This window comes from Neomonachus schauinslandi, chromosome 5 (assembly GCF_002201575.2).
Source record: "Neomonachus schauinslandi chromosome 5, ASM220157v2, whole genome shotgun sequence".
In the NCBI taxonomy this organism is placed as follows: domain Eukaryota; kingdom Metazoa; phylum Chordata; class Mammalia; order Carnivora; family Phocidae; genus Neomonachus; species Neomonachus schauinslandi.
The window spans coordinates 729,037-746,153 of NC_058407.1; the positions used below are offsets into that span (position 1 = coordinate 729,037).

General features: G+C 54.6%; 1 protein-coding gene across 1 annotated transcript in view; it reads right to left on the reverse strand.

Moving 5' to 3' along the window:
• Positions 1-240: 240 nt before the first annotated feature.
• MOV10L1 (Mov10 like RISC complex RNA helicase 1) overlaps positions 241-17,117 on the reverse strand; it is a 66,195-nt gene continuing 49,318 nt past the window's right edge. Inside the window, exons 16-26 of the mRNA XM_044915751.1 lie at positions 15,204-15,321; positions 14,545-14,762; positions 13,485-13,631; positions 12,685-12,806; positions 11,476-11,575; positions 10,375-10,539; positions 6,022-6,195; positions 1,979-2,128; positions 1,178-1,285; positions 426-563; positions 241-336 (exon numbers count right to left, since the gene is read on the reverse strand). Of these exons, the coding sequence (XP_044771686.1) occupies positions 241-336; positions 426-563; positions 1,178-1,285; positions 1,979-2,128; positions 6,022-6,195; positions 10,375-10,539; positions 11,476-11,575; positions 12,685-12,806; positions 13,485-13,631; positions 14,545-14,762; positions 15,204-15,321 (1,536 nt within the window). The remainder of the gene's footprint in view (positions 337-425; positions 564-1,177; positions 1,286-1,978; positions 2,129-6,021; positions 6,196-10,374; positions 10,540-11,475; positions 11,576-12,684; positions 12,807-13,484; positions 13,632-14,544; positions 14,763-15,203; positions 15,322-17,117) is intronic.

A 17,117-nucleotide genomic window follows, 5' to 3' on the forward strand; every position in this document is an offset into this window, starting at 1 on the left:
GTGGGGTGGGGAGGGACAGGCTGCATGTCTAGTCACAGCTGCAGCTGGGCAAAGGGGAGGGGGCCAGTGAGCTGGGCGCCCCACAGCAGCTCAGGCTCGAGTGCTGGGGACCACCACAGCAAGGCTTGGGGCTGTCGTCCCTTTCAGTGACCCCAAGGGTCGTCCCAGGACTGCACAGGAAGGAGGCGAGTGCGGCAGGCTGCGAGAGGGGCAGGGCTAGAGCGGGAAGACAAGCAGAGCTCACTTCTGCAGGGCCTGCAGCTCGGGAGGTAGATTGCACCCTGTGTAGACACCATTGGTAATGCTGTATTCCAGTAAAGCACCAAAACAGGGATCCTGTTGAAACACCAAGGAGCCAGGCCTCAAACCCCGAGCCATCCGAGCGGCACCCTGTCCCCAAACCCTTCCCTCCTCAGGTGACTCACTCTGACCAGAACATGAGGGTTTCCCAGCACAATCAGCAAGGCTTTGGGTCTGGTGACTGCAACATTGAATCTTTTTGAGTTGGATAAGAAACCCAAAAAATATCTATCATCTTCAAATCTATCTTCATTTGACCGTACCTAAAAAAAACACAAAGATGAATAAAAAAGGAATTTTAAGTTTTTTTGATATAGAAAGAAACTTGGCATTTTAAAAGCATTTAGAAACATCAGACATCAGTATAACTCCGTTTTTGGTTAAAAAAGGAAAAACCCAGCGTTGTGGGGGGAGCCTCACGAGGCCCTCACGTATCTCTGGGTGTAGCGGTCCCTTTATCCTACCTGCACTTCTAACTTATCTGCAGTTAAGTGTGCTGCTCAGTGAAGAGAATTTACGAGTGAAACACGGGGCTTTGAGAGTTACAGCTGGAACCCCTCGGGTGGCAGCTGAGCCGCTGCGGCCCGCGTGCGGGCGCCCGTCTCCCGCTCGGCCCTTCGGTCCCCTTCTCTTTCAACACCCTGTCCCTCTTCTCCAGCATATTTACCACTTCTTCCTGGATCTCTTTATTTTTGTGTCTGAGGCTGAGTATTTTAAGGAGCTCCCACAGTTAGGGCTTGAGATGAGCCCTCCATCCCGCAACTGCTTTTCTGCACCGACGGGCCTCTGCCACTTTCTACTGGAATGTACCACAAACCCGACGAACATCAGTGGCCTCAGACACACTGTCACCCCCACTAAAAACAGGAATACCTACAGTGGAGATGATGATGGCCAAATATTCTTGCCCTTGAAACTCCTCTACTGATCCGACCTTTATGTCCATCAGATCAACATTTCGCAAGAGAATTTTGATTTTTTCCACCTTTGAAGCAGATGAAGGTTAAAGCTTTACAAATTTGACCATTTCTTTATATATTCAAGCATAAGCCAAATATTAACCAATCCTATTTCATCGGAGTTGATTTAGAACGCTTGGGGAAAGGGGGCAGCGTGTGTCGGGAGCAAGGCTTCCCCGTCCTGATGGGCACACAGCAGCGAGGGTGGGGGCACGGGCCTGCTGCTCGGTGGACATGGCCACCTCCATGGGGACAGTGCGGGGACCCTCGGCCGGGCAGAGGCCGGGAAGCAGGTTTTGCACAACCACGGCAGGAAGGCAGGGAGATGTCTCTGTGAAGAGCGAGTGGGAACAGTGAGTCACGGAAACAGGACACTGCGCTGCTTGTCTAGAGACAAGGCTCTCCGAGGGGTGCTGGTAAAAGAAAAACCATTCTGAAATCTTGGAGAAAAGCTCAGCGCAGGGGGAAGCTTCTGTTCCCCCCGGGGGCACGGAGGGTGGCCCCTCACCTGCCGCCAGGTGAACCAGACTGAGAGCTCCAGCAGCTCCCCCCATCCCTCCAGGTCTGAGCACAGGGGGTCTGGGTGTGGGGCCAGCCTGTGGGAGCCCCCCGATGGGCGGGGGCCTGCAGTGGCCGTGGAGGGACTCGGTGCCACGTAAAGGAGCTTGTCTCCAATCTCCTTCCAGACTCTGTGACCAAGGACGCTCAACGGTCCACACCTGCTTCCGGTAGGGCGTGATCACACCGATGTCACTCGCAGACACCTGGCTGGAGATGCCCCTGGCCAGGAGGCAGCAGTAACGCATGACCTGGACAGCTTCGGCCGCATTGAACCACGACGGGCTCCTCCCTTCACGAGCTTCACTGCCCTGAGTTAATTAGGAGACAAGAGAATGGGACATCCATCACAACACTTCATTTCCTCAACAGCCCCCTTGTAAAGGGGACTACGAACAAGGAAGGAGCAGAAGCAGGTGCTGGGAGTACGGCGTGAGTAAGACTGAAAATACCCCGCTCTCCAGCAGGCAGACCGGCTTCAGCTACGGTGAGACCCACCACAACCGCAACAAGAGCCCAGAGGAGAAGGGCTGCTTGGAGGCGGTGTGTGATCTGCTGCAACAGGAGTGGACGGTCAGCAAGGCCTGCGCTGCATGTACAGGAGGGCATGTACAGGAGGGCATGCTAGAAACAGGGAAAGGTGACCAGGGCAGCCAAAGCCTAGGGGGCCAGGGTGAGAGGCATCTGGCCAGCTGTGGTCAGTTCAGCAGGTGGCAAGGACAGCCCTGTCACAGGCCAGGCAGGGGACCACGCACTCAGAGCCCCACTCCCTCCCCACATCTAGGTGTGGGCCTGCTCAGCCAACCAGCACAAAGACATGCAGCAGACCAACAAGCACACGAAGGTGCTCAGAATCACTCATCATCAGGGAGACACAGAGCAAAACTCCCAAGATCCCACCTCACACATGGCTACTATGAAAAAACAAAACAGGTGTTGATGAGGATGTGGAGAAACTGGACCCCCATACACTGCTGATGGGAACGTAAGTTGGTACAATCACCGTGGAAAACAGTGTGGAGGCTCCTCAAAAAATTAATCACAGAAATACGTTCTGACCCAGCAATCCCACTTCTGGGCATATACCCAAAAGCAATGAAAGCAGGTCTCAGAGAGGTACTGTCCAGCTGTACTTAGAGCAGCACCTACTCACAACAGCTAACATGTGGAAGCAACCCCGGTGTCCCCCGCCGGCCGGAGGGACAGACAAAATGTGGCCATCGGCATCGTGGAGTAGTACTCAGCCTGCTGACACCTGCCACGACCCGGGGGAGCCCTGAGGACACTGTGCTGAAACAAGCCAGACCCAGAAGGACAAATCCTGTCTGGTTCCACTTCTAGGAGGCACCTGCAGTGGTCAGACCCAGGGGGACAGAGAGCAAACGGCGGGGCTGGGGAGGGGGCTGTGGGGGAGAGTGGGTGATGGGGACAGTTTCAGTTTGCGGAGATGGAAAAGTTCTAATAATCGGTTGTAAAACAATGTGAATATATTTAACAGTACTGAATTGTACACTTAAAAACGGCTAATGGAGTAAACTTACGTCATACGTATTTTACCACACGCACACACACAAGAGTACCAGATACAGCAATTAGAATGCATTAATTTTGAGGAGTTTTAAAAAAGATTTTATTTATTTGAGAGATAGAGATTGAGAGAGAGAGAGAGAATATAAGCAGGGGGAGGGGGAGAGGGAGAAGCAGGCTTCCCGCGGAGCAGGGAGCCCGATGCGGGGCTCGATCCCAGGACCCTGGGATCATGACCTGAGCCGAAGGTAGACGCCAAACAACTGAGCCACCCAGGCGCCCTTGGCCATACATTTTTAAAAGCAAAGAATTTACAGACCTTAGTTCTTGATCAGAAACTAATAAAATTAGAAATAAAAAAAAAAGAGGTAAACAGCATTCTTGGCCACTTGGAAATTAAGAAAAATACTTCTCTATAACCCTTGGATCAAAAAAGAAAATAAAGTTATGAAAGGAGGATCTCTCAGCAGACATACGTGGAAAGAGAAAGCTACAGGATGGCATCCCCAGTGCCTTCCTAATTAAGAGGATGAGGAGTATGGGAATAAAGTGTCCATCTTGTGGGAATTACAACAAAGAAAACAAATAATGAAGTTAGTAAGGGAGATGCTTAAAGACAAAGCTGAAACTAATGAACAAAACAAAGAAGAGAAAACATAAGTAAGTCCAAAGCTGGCTTTTCTCAATTACACCAGGGGTTGCGTCATCTTTCCCGTGAAGGGCCAGACAGTACCTCAGGCTTTGACAGTGCTGTGCTGTCCTATTCAACTCTACCACAGCAGAAAGAAGTCAGAGATCAGCCACCTGTTCACTGAGGTGCAGGCTTCCAACTCTCCTTCTTTACCAGGACAAGACCACGGCGACCTTGGTGGTCCCTCCTTGGGCCACCCTGGGGCTCAGCCCTGCCCTACAATGTTCATGCGGCGTGTTTTACTGCGCTTCCTCTGCTGGACATGGGGACAGAGCAGCGAGTCAGACAGGGGTCCTTCTAGAGCATCCCCAGGGGAAGGTGTACGTCAAGGCAACACTCCCATGAGGGGGTACTTGCCAGGGAGTGTGTCTGACGTTGCACGCCGGGGACTTGGGAGTGAGTGTGCAAGGGGAGAGCAAGGGCCAGGCCTTGCCAGCAATCCTGAGGCCATTAAACTGGTGATAAAACCCTTCTTGCTCAAATGAAGGGAGTAGACCGTGTTCTCTGCAACCCAGCCCCAGAGGCCTTGTCCCCACTTTATACTCAGGGCATAGAGTGGAGTCTGGGACACAATTGGCCCTTAAAAAATCCTTACTAAATAAATAAATGTTTCTGGACTTTGTTCCATTGACCTATGGGTTTTTTTTTTTGAATCTATAAAAGTATGCTTTTATTTGCTATAGTTTGTAGTATGTTATCTAGCTGGCTTTGCATCTCATTCTTCTACAAACACTTTCTGTACACTTAAAACACATTTGCACATTTATAAGCACTTTCTCATGAAAAAACCCACTGTGACTTCTATGTAGATTGCATTAAACGTATGAATTAATATGGGCAGAACAACACTGGTCTCTGTTCACGCACATCATGTGCCTGTCTCGCTTCGTGCACTCAGGTTAAGCCTTCTGACTCTGCAGCAACGCTGCTCACCTCGCCTTAGGCTGACTCCTAGGTAATGGCAGAGATCGCTGATCCCCTGCTGCAGCTTCTCAGTTGTTTTTCTGATATACAGGGAAGCTTCTGAGGATGGACAGAGCAGGGAGAGAGGGAGGGAGGGAGAACAGACACAAGGCCGGGAGAAGGCACAGCCAACAGGGGCCTGTGCTGAGCGTTCCAAGTTGGGAGCTGCTGGTCTCACCACAGGACCCCCTTGCCTTGAATTCTCCTTTGTCCAAAAGGCAGGCCCTCCACAGCCACACGTGAACATGGCCTCCACCTCCCCATCCACCTCTGAGGGGGCAGGCAAACCCGGAGGCACGAGCCAGCGCTGCTGTCGCTGGGGCTCATGCACCTGAACGCAGACTGCGTGGCGGAAAGGGCAGAGGCCGCCCCAGGGGCACCCAGCACTAGCTCCTCCTGTCCCAGGGCCTGGGTGCAGCCCCAATCCTGGATGAGAACTGGGGTGGTTAACGCAAAAGATGACTCTGGTTCTAACCACCAAATTCCAATACAAACTGATTTTCGGGCACACTTGTCATTTTTTGGGGTACTGAGCATCTAGCGCTTTCCTACTGGGGAACCCCCACCCGGTGAGGCCATGGTGAGTGAGGCGGAGGCTCTCCCCACTCCGTATCCGTTCACTCGACACTTGAGGTGTGAGGCGCCTCCTGGTGGGCATGGGAGCTCCTGGTACCCAGGCTCCCCCAGCTCTGCTCGTCACCCAGCCTCCCACTGTTACACGACATCTTTAATACCCTCCCCGTAAACTCCTTTACGGTGTCACCCTCCGATGCCCACGTGGCTGGCACCCTCTGGAGTCTGTTCTGTATACAGAACAGCTGGGTGGCTGACACAGGCCGGTCTGGCAGGGCACGAGTGCTCTTACCCTTCAGCACCAGCATGGCCATCAGCCCACCAGCGACCCGTTAATGCTTCGCGGACAACTGAACTGAGTGAAACATACACAACGAACACGCATAAACCCACAAACAGCCGCTGGAGCTGAGCCACGTCCTCCCGGACCGCCCTCGGTGCACAACTCACCCTCACGCCGTGAAAGATGAGGGGGAAGCCTTTCTTTGGTAACTTCTCCCAGCCCAGCAGGGAGGTCACCCCCTTGGGGTCTGCGCAGACTTCCAGCTCTCTGTGGTAGAACAGCCTGGACGGCAGCGCCAGCAGAGCTGGGTGCGACCTGTAGTTCTTCACGAGCTTCGTAACCTGCAGGGAGAGGGCTGGTAGCAGGTCCAGGGCCGAGCCGGCACACGCATGCTGTGCTGCTGTCCAGGAGAAAGATGCTGAGCCCCACCTCAGATCACAGCCCCAGGGCTCTCCCTGTGCCCCCTTCTAGGAAGAACTCCTGCACCTCCAACGACTTTCTGAACAAGAGATTTGGTTTCTTAATTGAAATATAACCTACAGTGTTACATGGGTTTCAGGTGTGTGATATAACAATTCAGCAATTCTGCACGTTGCTCAGGATACGTGAACTCTCCATCCCCAGCACTGTTTCCCCCATCCCCCACCCTCCTCCCCTCTGGTGACCATCAGTGTGTTCTCTGTATTTAAGAGCCTGTCTGTCTCTTCACTGTGTTTCTTAAATTCCACATATGGGTGAAATCACACGATATTCGTCTTTAACTATTTCACTTAGCATTATACCCTCTAGATCCATCCATGTCATTGCAAATGGCAAGATTTCACTCTTTTTGATGGCTGAGTAATACTCCATTGTGTATATACCACAGCTTCCTTATCCATTCATTTATCAATGGACACTCAGGTCAGAGCAGCCCTTTCTTGAGAGGATTTAGGACAGGGCCTGTCCCCCTGTCCCCCCTGCTGTGCCCCGCTTTAGAATTCTACTTTACGAGAGAGAGAGAGAGAGAGAGAGAGAGAGAGAGAGAGAGAGAGAGGGAGGGAGGGAGGGAGGGAGGGAGGGAGGGAGAGAGAGAGAATGAGGGGAAGCGAAAGCAAGTGCGTGCACAGTGGGAGAGGGAGAAGCAGGCTTCCTGCGGAGCAGGGAGCCCTATGCGGGGCTCAATCCCAGGACCCTGGGATCATGACCTGAGCCGAAGGCAGACGCTTAACGACTGAGCCACCCAGGTGCCCCTAAACTGTTCCCTTTAAGACCTTGTAAGAAAATACAAATTTCACTAAGAGGGTAAACAGGTGAGCATGACTTAAAAGGATCCCCTACAAGAAAAGTACATGCGATCAGCAGGTCTTGGCTTTTCAGAGCCAGGGAGGGTGCAGGTCTTAGAGAGAGGCCCTGATTTGTAGGTGACCTGTGACCCGGAGCAGATGACAGGGCTGGCTCTGGGTGGACATGCAGCCTCCTCTTGATCATGGGGCTTTGGCTGGGGGACTAAGATGAGGAGTGACTGACTGCCTGAGCTGAGCTGCCTGATGGTGGTCCTGACGGAGCAGGTGATGAACAGGAAGGGCTTACAGCCAGGCGAGGAGGCGGCTGCAAGGACGGCAGGCCACCATGTGCCTCTCTGGGCTCTCCCCCCTCAGCTTCTGCGGGCTGCTTCCACCTCCAGGCCCCGCTCTGCCCTGCAGTCTTGAAGGCACCCTGAAAAGCATCCTCCTACCTTCCTCACCCGTGTCCCCAGCCCCCGGAAAAGGGTCTCTGGCCATGCCATCCCATGGTCAGGGAAAAGGGAGGGCAATGGAGGAGGGCGAGTCTGTGGCCATGGACTGGGCCGAGGGCAGGCCGGGTGCTGCCCGGGAGGCGGCAGCTGCTTGTGCTTGGAGGGACTTAGCAGCCAGGCTCTCAGCAGGTTGAGCAAAGGACACTGCTCTGTGTCCAGACTGCCCTGGGCCTCCCTGACGGTACCACGGGGCCCCAGCAGGATCAGTCCAGGCCCAGGAAGGGCTGCTCCTAGCCCCGGAGTCACTGCTGCAGGCACACTGTCTGCTGGATGTCGGAGAGCGAATCCTCTCACTCTACAGCGGGATGAGAGCCACACGTGTCCCTGTTCCAGCCCGAACCTACCCTTTGTCCATCCTGTGTCCCTGTCAGTTTGATAAATCCTCCTGACCATGGCCCTGAATCCAGCCTTGGCTGTCTCAGGGCCACCTGGATGGGTCACCTCTGAAGAGCTGGCGCGGGCAGAATCCCACAGGCTGGAATTGAGGTCTTGGTGCCCAGGGAGGGAGCTCTGTCCCACTCCCCCATCTGTAGGCCCTGGGGGCCCGTTGCATTCTCCAGGGAGCTCCAGGTTACCCTTCCCCTTAGACAGATGCTTCCTGCTCTGCAGGTTGGAAAATGCTGAGGCTCTACAGTCTGACTCGCCTTTCTTGCCCCGCTCCCCGCCGCTGCCGCCCCCACCCCCTTGTCGTTTGGCTCAAGACTTCCTGACCCAACCCCCCCCTTTTTGTGACTTCCCCGTCCTTGGGCACAACCACGGCCTCTAGAAAGGCACCGTCCGTGCATCCATCCACCGTCGCTGCCCTACTTGCCCTGGTCCAGCACAGATGGGAGGGGAGGCTCCTGGGCAACTCAGGTGGTAGGGCAGCTGCTGGGAGGGGAGGCGGCCTGCTGGCATCCATGTGCTTTGCACAATGCCTGGCGGTCCCTGCAGCGGTGAGGGCTGCAGCTGGGGCCCAACAGCGAGGCCGACGCATGCTCGGTGTCTCCCCGCCGGCCACCAGGGTGCCCTAACCGCCACTGGGCTCCTCACGGACGCCAGGGATGAAACACATTTCCTCTAGCCCAGGGATTTTAATGCCCACCACCCTGACTGGACTGCACTGTCCCTGACAGAACTCTTCCCCCGCAAGATGCATTCGGACTGCCCAGCTCCTGAGAACAACGGGTTTGCTGAGGAGAAAGTGCTCCGGAGCCAGCTCCTCCGAACCCGTGGGCAGGCTCAAAGCTCTGTGTTTCAACAGAAGACGTGAACGTCAGGCAAACAGACGGAGAGGGGGCTGCTCGGATGGTCTTCCTTGGGGGCACGGGGGCTGGCTGTGTGCCGGGCTGCACGTTTCACTCTGCACTCACTGGCTCACAGCCCTGGCCTTTACATGAACCCACGAAGCCTTGTCTCAGCTTGGCTGCAGGCAGCCATTGGCGCCTGGGCTGTGAGGCCACGGGGGCTAAGGGCACATACCCCGGACCCACAGCCAGCTGCGGGACCTTGTGGAGGGCTGCGGTGACGTCACCAGTGCAGGGAGCAAGAACCACCTATGTTCTGCCTCCGACTGGCCCGGGGTGTCATTCAGTACAAGGCGCCCTCCCTTGTTCCCGGGGGGAGGACACGGTAGGCCCCAGGACTTTTCTGCTACCTGATGGCAGCCAACGTCAACTCAGTTGTTACAGCGTGTCCAATCTCCAAGATGCTAACCAAAACCCCAAACTCAATTTGGCATCTCAGCTTCTCGCTCCCTCAAGCCAGGCCTTCCGTCAGCCTATAGGGTGCCAGAAGAGAGCCCTGCCCCCAGACACTTGCTGTAGCTTCAAGGGCCTCTGGGGAGAAAGAAGGTGCAGTGTACTCAGGCCAAGGCAGCTCTGCCATCCGACCCTGGCTGGAGGCCTCCCCTTCCTCCAGCTGCCTGTCAGCCTTGGGGACATGAATGCTGGGGACACGGAGGTGTCTCCCACAGGCATGGGGCTCTCTGCTGCCCAGTCTGGGCCATGGTCCTCAGTACCTCCCGAAGGTCCAGTGCTCCCCAGCACCCCCACCCCCCACATGCTCTCCTGCCTTCTCTATTCTCCAGCGGGTAAAAGCCCTGACGACCAACAGCCTGGCATGGGTCTCAAGCCATTTCCAGGAAAATCTGCGCAGCATCACTGCATCTCGTTTCTGCTCACTGTTAAAGTTTAGAAGGAACTGTCCTTGTTTTCATGCCGTAGGCATTCAGAGAACACGCTACTTGGCTCATCTTAAGGAGCGATCCCAGCAACCCAAGGTTCCCGAGCTCCAGTGTGCTGGGAGGCGGGGCGGTGGGCTAAACTGCAGACTGCAAGGCCCATCCCTCAAAGCGGTCCCAGTTGGGCTGAGGAGGGAATCTGCAGGTTAACCAGCAGACTAGCTCCACAGGGGGACACGTGGCCTTGTCTTTCAGATGACAAGTTACAGGGCTCTTTCCCATTTTCCCACGTTAATCCAGACTTCACTCATACTGTGTTTGGCCCCACAGAACCTCCACCGTCAGCCTTGGATGGGACGCCTGGGACCGTGGATCCCTCTGGGGCCGTGAAGCGCCCGTCTGAGTGGCTGGGACAGGCGTGCTGGCCAAAGTCCCCTCTGAGACGGGAGGGGGACTGTGAGCTGTCGGCCTCCTCCGCTCCCCGGGGTGCGGCTCAGTGCACGCATGGAGCGGAGCCCGCTGCGACAGGGACCGCGGTGGGACCCCGCGAGGAGCCAGGGGCCACGAGGAGTCTGTGCTTACCAACAAGGGGTTGTAGGCACCACAAGCACCAAAAGCGTCTTCGTCCCTCAGATACGCTGGCCGGGACATCAGTCTTTCCAACATAGACACATTCAGCCCATAGGCCATGGCGAGTCTGGACTTAATGACAGGTCCGAGCTGCATGGGGTCTCCGGCAAGGACAATCTGTGGCACACAGACGGGCAGCCCCACTAGAACAGTCACCCACACTCACCACCACAGCCCAGGGAGGCTCAGGAAACAGGTGTGGGGGCACCGTTGCATGCAACGGCCTGGCCTCCCGCCCTCTGATGGCCAACCGAGGCTCCCTGAGTATAAGCTGGGAGGCAGCGGGCCCCCACAATCACCTGGGCTGCAGAAGACGAGGTGCCGGCATGGCTGCCTGAGTGAGGGGGCAGAGACTCAGACAAGAGCAGTGGGGGATGTGAAGGAACAAACTGGCTGGACAGCCTCTGCCCTGGTCTTCTGGAAGTACTCTGCCCTTCCTCCTGGACACTGCCCTTTTCCCACCCACCCGGTCACCCCCCGGCCCATGCAGCAGCTAAACTACGTCTGCTCCCTGCTCTGTCTCTGTGCAGCCCCTGCACCTGACAATCGAGATGGGAGGAGGCAGGTGTCTGGGGGACCAGGAGAAGCTGGAAAGGTCCCTTCTCGGGTGAGTATATACAGGGGCAGAGAGCAGGCTAACAGGTCGGTCCCAGGGTGAGTACTGGAGGAGGCAGCAGGTGTGAGCAAGAAAAGAGCCAAAGCATCAGCCTCGGCTAACTGGGCTGAGCACCGAGGGGCAGTGGAAGGGGGCAGAGTGGTCAGGTCCTGGGCAGCGAGCCAGGGCAATGCCTGGATGTCCCCGCCCTGCCGCACAGCTCTTAGTGCTGTTTTAGAAGCGAATCCAAAGACAGAGCAACCCTTTCTTCCCTGTGCACAAGCAATGAAGTATGTGGCCAAACACAAGGCCCCCGCCTCACAGAGCCTCAGGGTCCTTGGCACCGCACCTGAGCCTGTCACCCTGGGCTTGTCCTGTGCAGAGACTGAGGTCGGGCGTCCAGAGCACCCACCAGTGCAGGAAAAATGGGAGGAGACCACATAGCAAACAGGCCTTACCTGGCCGTTGGCATCTGAAACCAGCCCCAGTGGAATAAGGCATTCCGGCTCACTCGCCTGTCCTGCTTCGTCCACAAACACGTGTGTAAAATGTCCGACTCTAGACCAAAGATGTTCTCCATGGTCATTTCTGTCCAAGTGTCTTGGCAAGCAACAGCCAACACACACTGCATGGCCACTTCTGCAGCCGCACCTGGCGGGCTGGCCCAGGAAGGTGGGGCTCACCTGGTCTGGACCAACCCCAGGCCACCAGCGCCTGGGGCTCTGTACACGTCTGTGTTTAAGTGGATCCAGAGGCAAACAGGATGAGGGGTGGGAATGAGCAAACTATGAGACTCACATCAGAGCAGATGCTCCTCACACCTGTTTGAGGCCCGGCTGGAACACAGCTCCACTGCCCACAAACCAAGTGATCCTGGGCAGGCGGCACTGCCTCTGTGCCTCAGTTTCCCCAACATGGCAGATGTGAGAACAGGGTGAGCTGGTCAAGCTGAGCGACGCCCCCACATGGCGGTTGCTACCCTCCCTGACTTGTGCTCTCCAGCATGCTCTGAGCTAGGACGATACCCCAGTGCTCCAGACCCCCGGGGGTCCAGGGGAGAGTGCTGAGCATGTGCTCTGGGCCCTGGGCAGCCCCTGCCCCACTGGAAGCCCAGAGAAAAGATCTGCCGCAGGGACACCGTGCTGGAAGCCCCAGAACTGCTGGTGACAGGACAAACTCTGGACTGAGCCCGACAGGGACCCCGTCAGAGCCCGCTGGTGTGCAGTGAAGCAGCTCTGGGTCCCCACCTTTTGTCTTTCCATCGGGAGTCAGGTTACAACCCTACCACGACACCCCAAGATCCCTCCGTATGGAAGATGAGGAAATCGCATGCTTCCATCTTCCCTTCCTACCTCATGTCCCAATTCCTGCTGAAGAAACTCCACACTATGTATCTTTCTCAGAATATAAGCGCTTCTCAATTTTTAATAAGTCAGTTATTTAGTTATTTTCATGAGTCCACACTGTTCCGTGTTTACACCTTCTCAGCTTTGTGCAGCCCCAGCTGCCCGTCGGCCTCCCAGCTGCTGCTGTGGGCTCCTTCCTCATCCTCTGGGGTCTTCCCTCCCCCCAGCCCATGTTCTCGTATCGTGCCCCACATGGAAGCTCCATGAGGACAGACGCTATTTCTGTGGGGCCCAGCACCCCGAGCTGTGCCCAGTGCCTACCTCACTCCTATCTGGTAAAACAGCCCTGCACTGCTGCACGTCGTGATGATGATCCTGAAGCGCGAGGCCTTCCATATATCTTCCCCATCTTTGCAGTACCGCTTGATGGCGTCAGTGACTGTCTGGAGGGAGGATGGGGCCAGCTTACTTCTCAAAACATCGTTTCTTTAAATCGGACACAGTCACAAAGCTGAAAAGCATTCTAAAAGATAACGTCCTACTCCCACGTCTTAGTTATGACTAAGTAATGACTTAAGACTGTTTTCTTGAACTAGAATATTCTACATTTTCCTGTCAACTTCATCCATGTTCTGCAGACTCTACAGCCGTGACCAGAACACAAAATCCTGCAGATCCGTCCCCCAGACAACTGTATACATTTCCTGGATTCAGTTTCTTTTGTTAACCAAACCAAGAACTTCTAATTCTCCTAAAGAGGTATTTATAGATAAATCAATAAAACAGAACCCAGAAGGAACACCACATTTCGGTGTAAATAGGCGAGGAGCGCCAGGATTTAATAAAGCGGAATGCCAGGGGAGCCTGGGTGGCTCAGCCAGCTAGGCCTCCGACTCCTGATTTCGGCTCGGGTCATGATCTCAGGGTTCTGAGATCGAGCCCCGCATCGGGCTCAGCACCGGGCACGGAGTCTGCTTCCAATTCTCTCCCTCCCTCTGCCCTTCCCCTGCTCTGACAAAAAACCGCTGAGAACGCCCGTCTCACAGAGGAAGGAGAATGTAGTTAAAGCTAGGCGGGGGTGGGCAGGACTTTTCTATCCCAGCTGGCTGTTGACGGCTCACCTCCTCAAACCTGCAGGTGGCGTTTACACGGACCATGGCGCCGGGCCGCAGCACCTGGCTCTCATGCAGCCGCAGACACACGAGGTCGGCCGCACTGTTGGAGGGCGCACAGACCAATATCCGACTGTCCGGCAAAGCGTAGTACACCTTCAACCAGGACAGAGGACACACGGGGATAAATGTCAACCTGTCAAGTGCTCGCGCTCACCATGCGGGCGTGGACACGTGGGCTCACGCCCGCCCCTTCTGTGCCTGAGGCCTGGCCACTGACACATGCAGGGATGGTTCTGCCCCTCACGTGCACGTGCCAACAAGACACGAGAGGGGGTGAGAGTTCTCTGTTCTCCAGGACCCTGACCTACTCCCCCAAACCTCCAGGACCCTGACCTACCGCCCCCCAGACCTCCAGGACCCTGACCTACCTCCCCAGACCTCCAGGACCCTGACCTACCCCCACCAGACCTCCAGGACCCTGACCTACCCCCCACCCCCCAAGACAGAGGCAGCGTCATATTGGTTATGTGCGTGGCTCGCAGGATCATGCCAGTGGGCACTCAGCACGTGGTTGCTAATCTGAATCCTGAACAACACAAATGGTACACACTAGCTCTATTAGGGCCATTCTAAAGATGGAGACACCAGAAACTTCTGCAGAATGGTGGCTTAGCTACTGTAAAGGGAACTTCTTTTCTGCAACAAAATTTCACGTGATCGAATGGTCAACTGTTCTTTTTCTTTTTAAAGATTTTATTTTTAAGTTATCTCTACAACCAATGTGGGGCTCGAACCCCCAACCCTGAGATCAAGAACCGTGTGTTCCACCAACTGAGCAGTCAGGTGCTCCACGATGGTCGACCAGACTAAGAACAAACAGTCATTTCTAAACCTATGAAATAAGCTTTGAAAATCCTACATATTCCCATAAACAATGTAAAACAAACTTGGCTAAACATGAAATAACTGGGATTTTTTTTTAAGCTCATTCCCACTTCCTGCCGACATGAGCGTGGCACATGGCCGACGCCACTGGGTAGCCGAGCCACTCACTTCCTGTGGTTACCTGTAAGACAGCCTCTATAATGGTCACTGTCTTCCCGGTTCCAGGAGGTCCGAAGAGAATATACGGGAGCGGGCGGCAGTCGCCACTCAGGATTCTTCTAACCGCTAACTTCTGGTTTTCGTTGAGCAAGGGATTGAAAAATTCCTTCTCTCTCACCTTGGGGATCTGAACTTCGTTTACTGTATTCAAAGTGAGAACCGGCGTCAGGCAGAGGTCACCTTGGCACGGCAGGAACACAGGTCAGCACAGGCCACCAGGACGGCCACGACCCAGCCGGTCAGGAGCCCGCTGCTGAGCTACGCTTTCCAATAACCTCCACTTCGTTGGGCAGGGTCGGGGAAGTTAACTTCGCTCTCTGAGAGCAAAAATGCAGGTCATTGAGTTTACTGTTCCCCCTCATAGGTGGAGCATCACCTAACCTAGACGGCAGAGACGGGGTCTGAAAAAGGCCAACAGGAATAGCCTGTGGTCACGTTAAAGCACCGAGCATGAAACCTCACGTCTCCACTCCGTCTCCAGTCGGGACAAGAGTATCCATCTCTCTGGCTGCAACCACACCACACACACGTCCCGACCTGTCTCCCTTGGGCAGAAGGGAGCTTCTCAAGGGGCCTATTTTCCAGGCAAGGGTTCCCGAGGTTGCCCTGGCAGCCCCTCACCATACGCACCCAGATTAGTTGACTTTTCAGCAAAGGTCGCCGGCCCCGGCGTGTCCCGGGCACCAGCCCGCCTCTCCTTGGCTGCGTGCTTAGTGTGGTCCTTCATGGCTTTCCTATTCTAGAAATAATCATGCAGAAAAATGGCCTTAAAAAAAAGCTTTGAATTTACACAGGTTTAAAGAGTGAACATAAACACCTGCCAATGTTCTACATGTTTTATTTAATAGCTCTTTGAACGCGCTGCAGGTCATATGTTTCAAAACACAGTAAAAATACAGAACATCTGACAAAAAAGTTGCTAAAAAGGTTTGCTTCTTTTTTGAATTCCCTTACAAAAATAAACGCGAATGAACTAAATTCTGTGTAGTGATGTCAGATCAAAGGGTGACATTTATCTGACGAGGCGTCTTTTCTCTTCCTGCATCCTTCTCCTGCTCACCTACAAAGGGAAACCCGCAGTGGCTGAAGGCAAATCCTGGTCCCTTGCTCCCCTGGAGCCCCTCAGGCAAACCCCTTCCTCCGCAGCGGGAGCGAGCCCAGCCAGCTCTGGGGGGACCGTCACGTGCCTCAGGTGCTGCCACGGGCTGGCAGAGCTTCCTGGTCAACTGCGCTCCGCATCCTGCCCAAGAACCGGTTCTGTGGGTGTTTAAACAAACTCAATCTGTCCTGGACCGAGGAAACTGGTTTCCAAGTTTCCCCTATTACAAACAATGCTGTAATAAACAGCTCTGCACATTTATCTCTGTGCAAATCACAGGATTACTTTTTTTTTTTTAAGATCTACTTGGCTTTATTCAACAATTCATCAGTCTAACACGATTACTTCCACAGGACAAATTCTAGAAGTAAAATTGTTACTAAAAGTTTCACATTAAAAATAGTATACGTATTACCAAAACTTAGTCCAGAAGGTCACAGCTATTTCCCTTCCCGCGATCAGGAGTGTTCAAGAGTATCACTGACACACAATAACGTGTGCACAAGTAAAGTGCACAACTCGACAAGTTGTGACACATGGACACATGGGACGAACGGAACACCTGCGGAGCCCACAGGATGCCTCCCTGTAATGCACCCCCGCTGCCAAGAGCATGGTTACATTTTCTAGAATGCTTCATACATGGAAGTCTAGGTTATGCACTTTTTGTCTGACATCTTTCCACCGTGTAAGCAACTGCTGTGAGGCCCACCTTCGCTGCCCCGTGCCATCGACAGCTCACCGTTGTCACCGCTGAGTACGGTTCCACCGGAGCAGCACACTGCCCTCCCTCCCTCCACCCCCAGGTGGACGGCCACCGGGCTGTGTCCAGTGCTGGCCATTGCTGAGAGCGCAGCTGTGAACGTCTCTGCACCAGCCCTCGTGTGGACAGACGTGGGCTTTCTCGTCTCTGGGGCCAACGCCAGGAGGGAAGCGGCTGGACTGTATGGCCGGTGTGGGTCGAGCTTTCCTAAGGAATTCTTCTCAAAAGCAGCCTGTACGAGGCTCCAGTTGTCGCACATGCTCATGACCCTCAGTCTGGTCAGTCCTCTTCATTTAATTTCGGTCACTCTGACACGTGTGAGAGCGGCAGCTCACTGTGGCACTGTTTCCCTAATGACTAATGCCGGACGTCTTTTCAGGGACTTACTTACCGTCTGTATACACAGTCCCTGATGATGGTTTGTCTTACGGTGGTGCGAAAGCGCTACGCATTCTGCAGAAACTGTACTTGGAATTTTGAATTTGGATCTTTTCCCTGGGCTAGCAGTATGTGGTACCATGCTCTTGTGATGCTGGGCAGCGGCCACAGTCCCCAGTCAGCCCGCGATCATGCGATCACCAGCCGATACCCTGACAGCCATGCTGTTTCTCTTTGAGGACAGTAGGCCGTACCTTACACGAGGTATTCGGCACTTGATCATAAACAGGCTCTG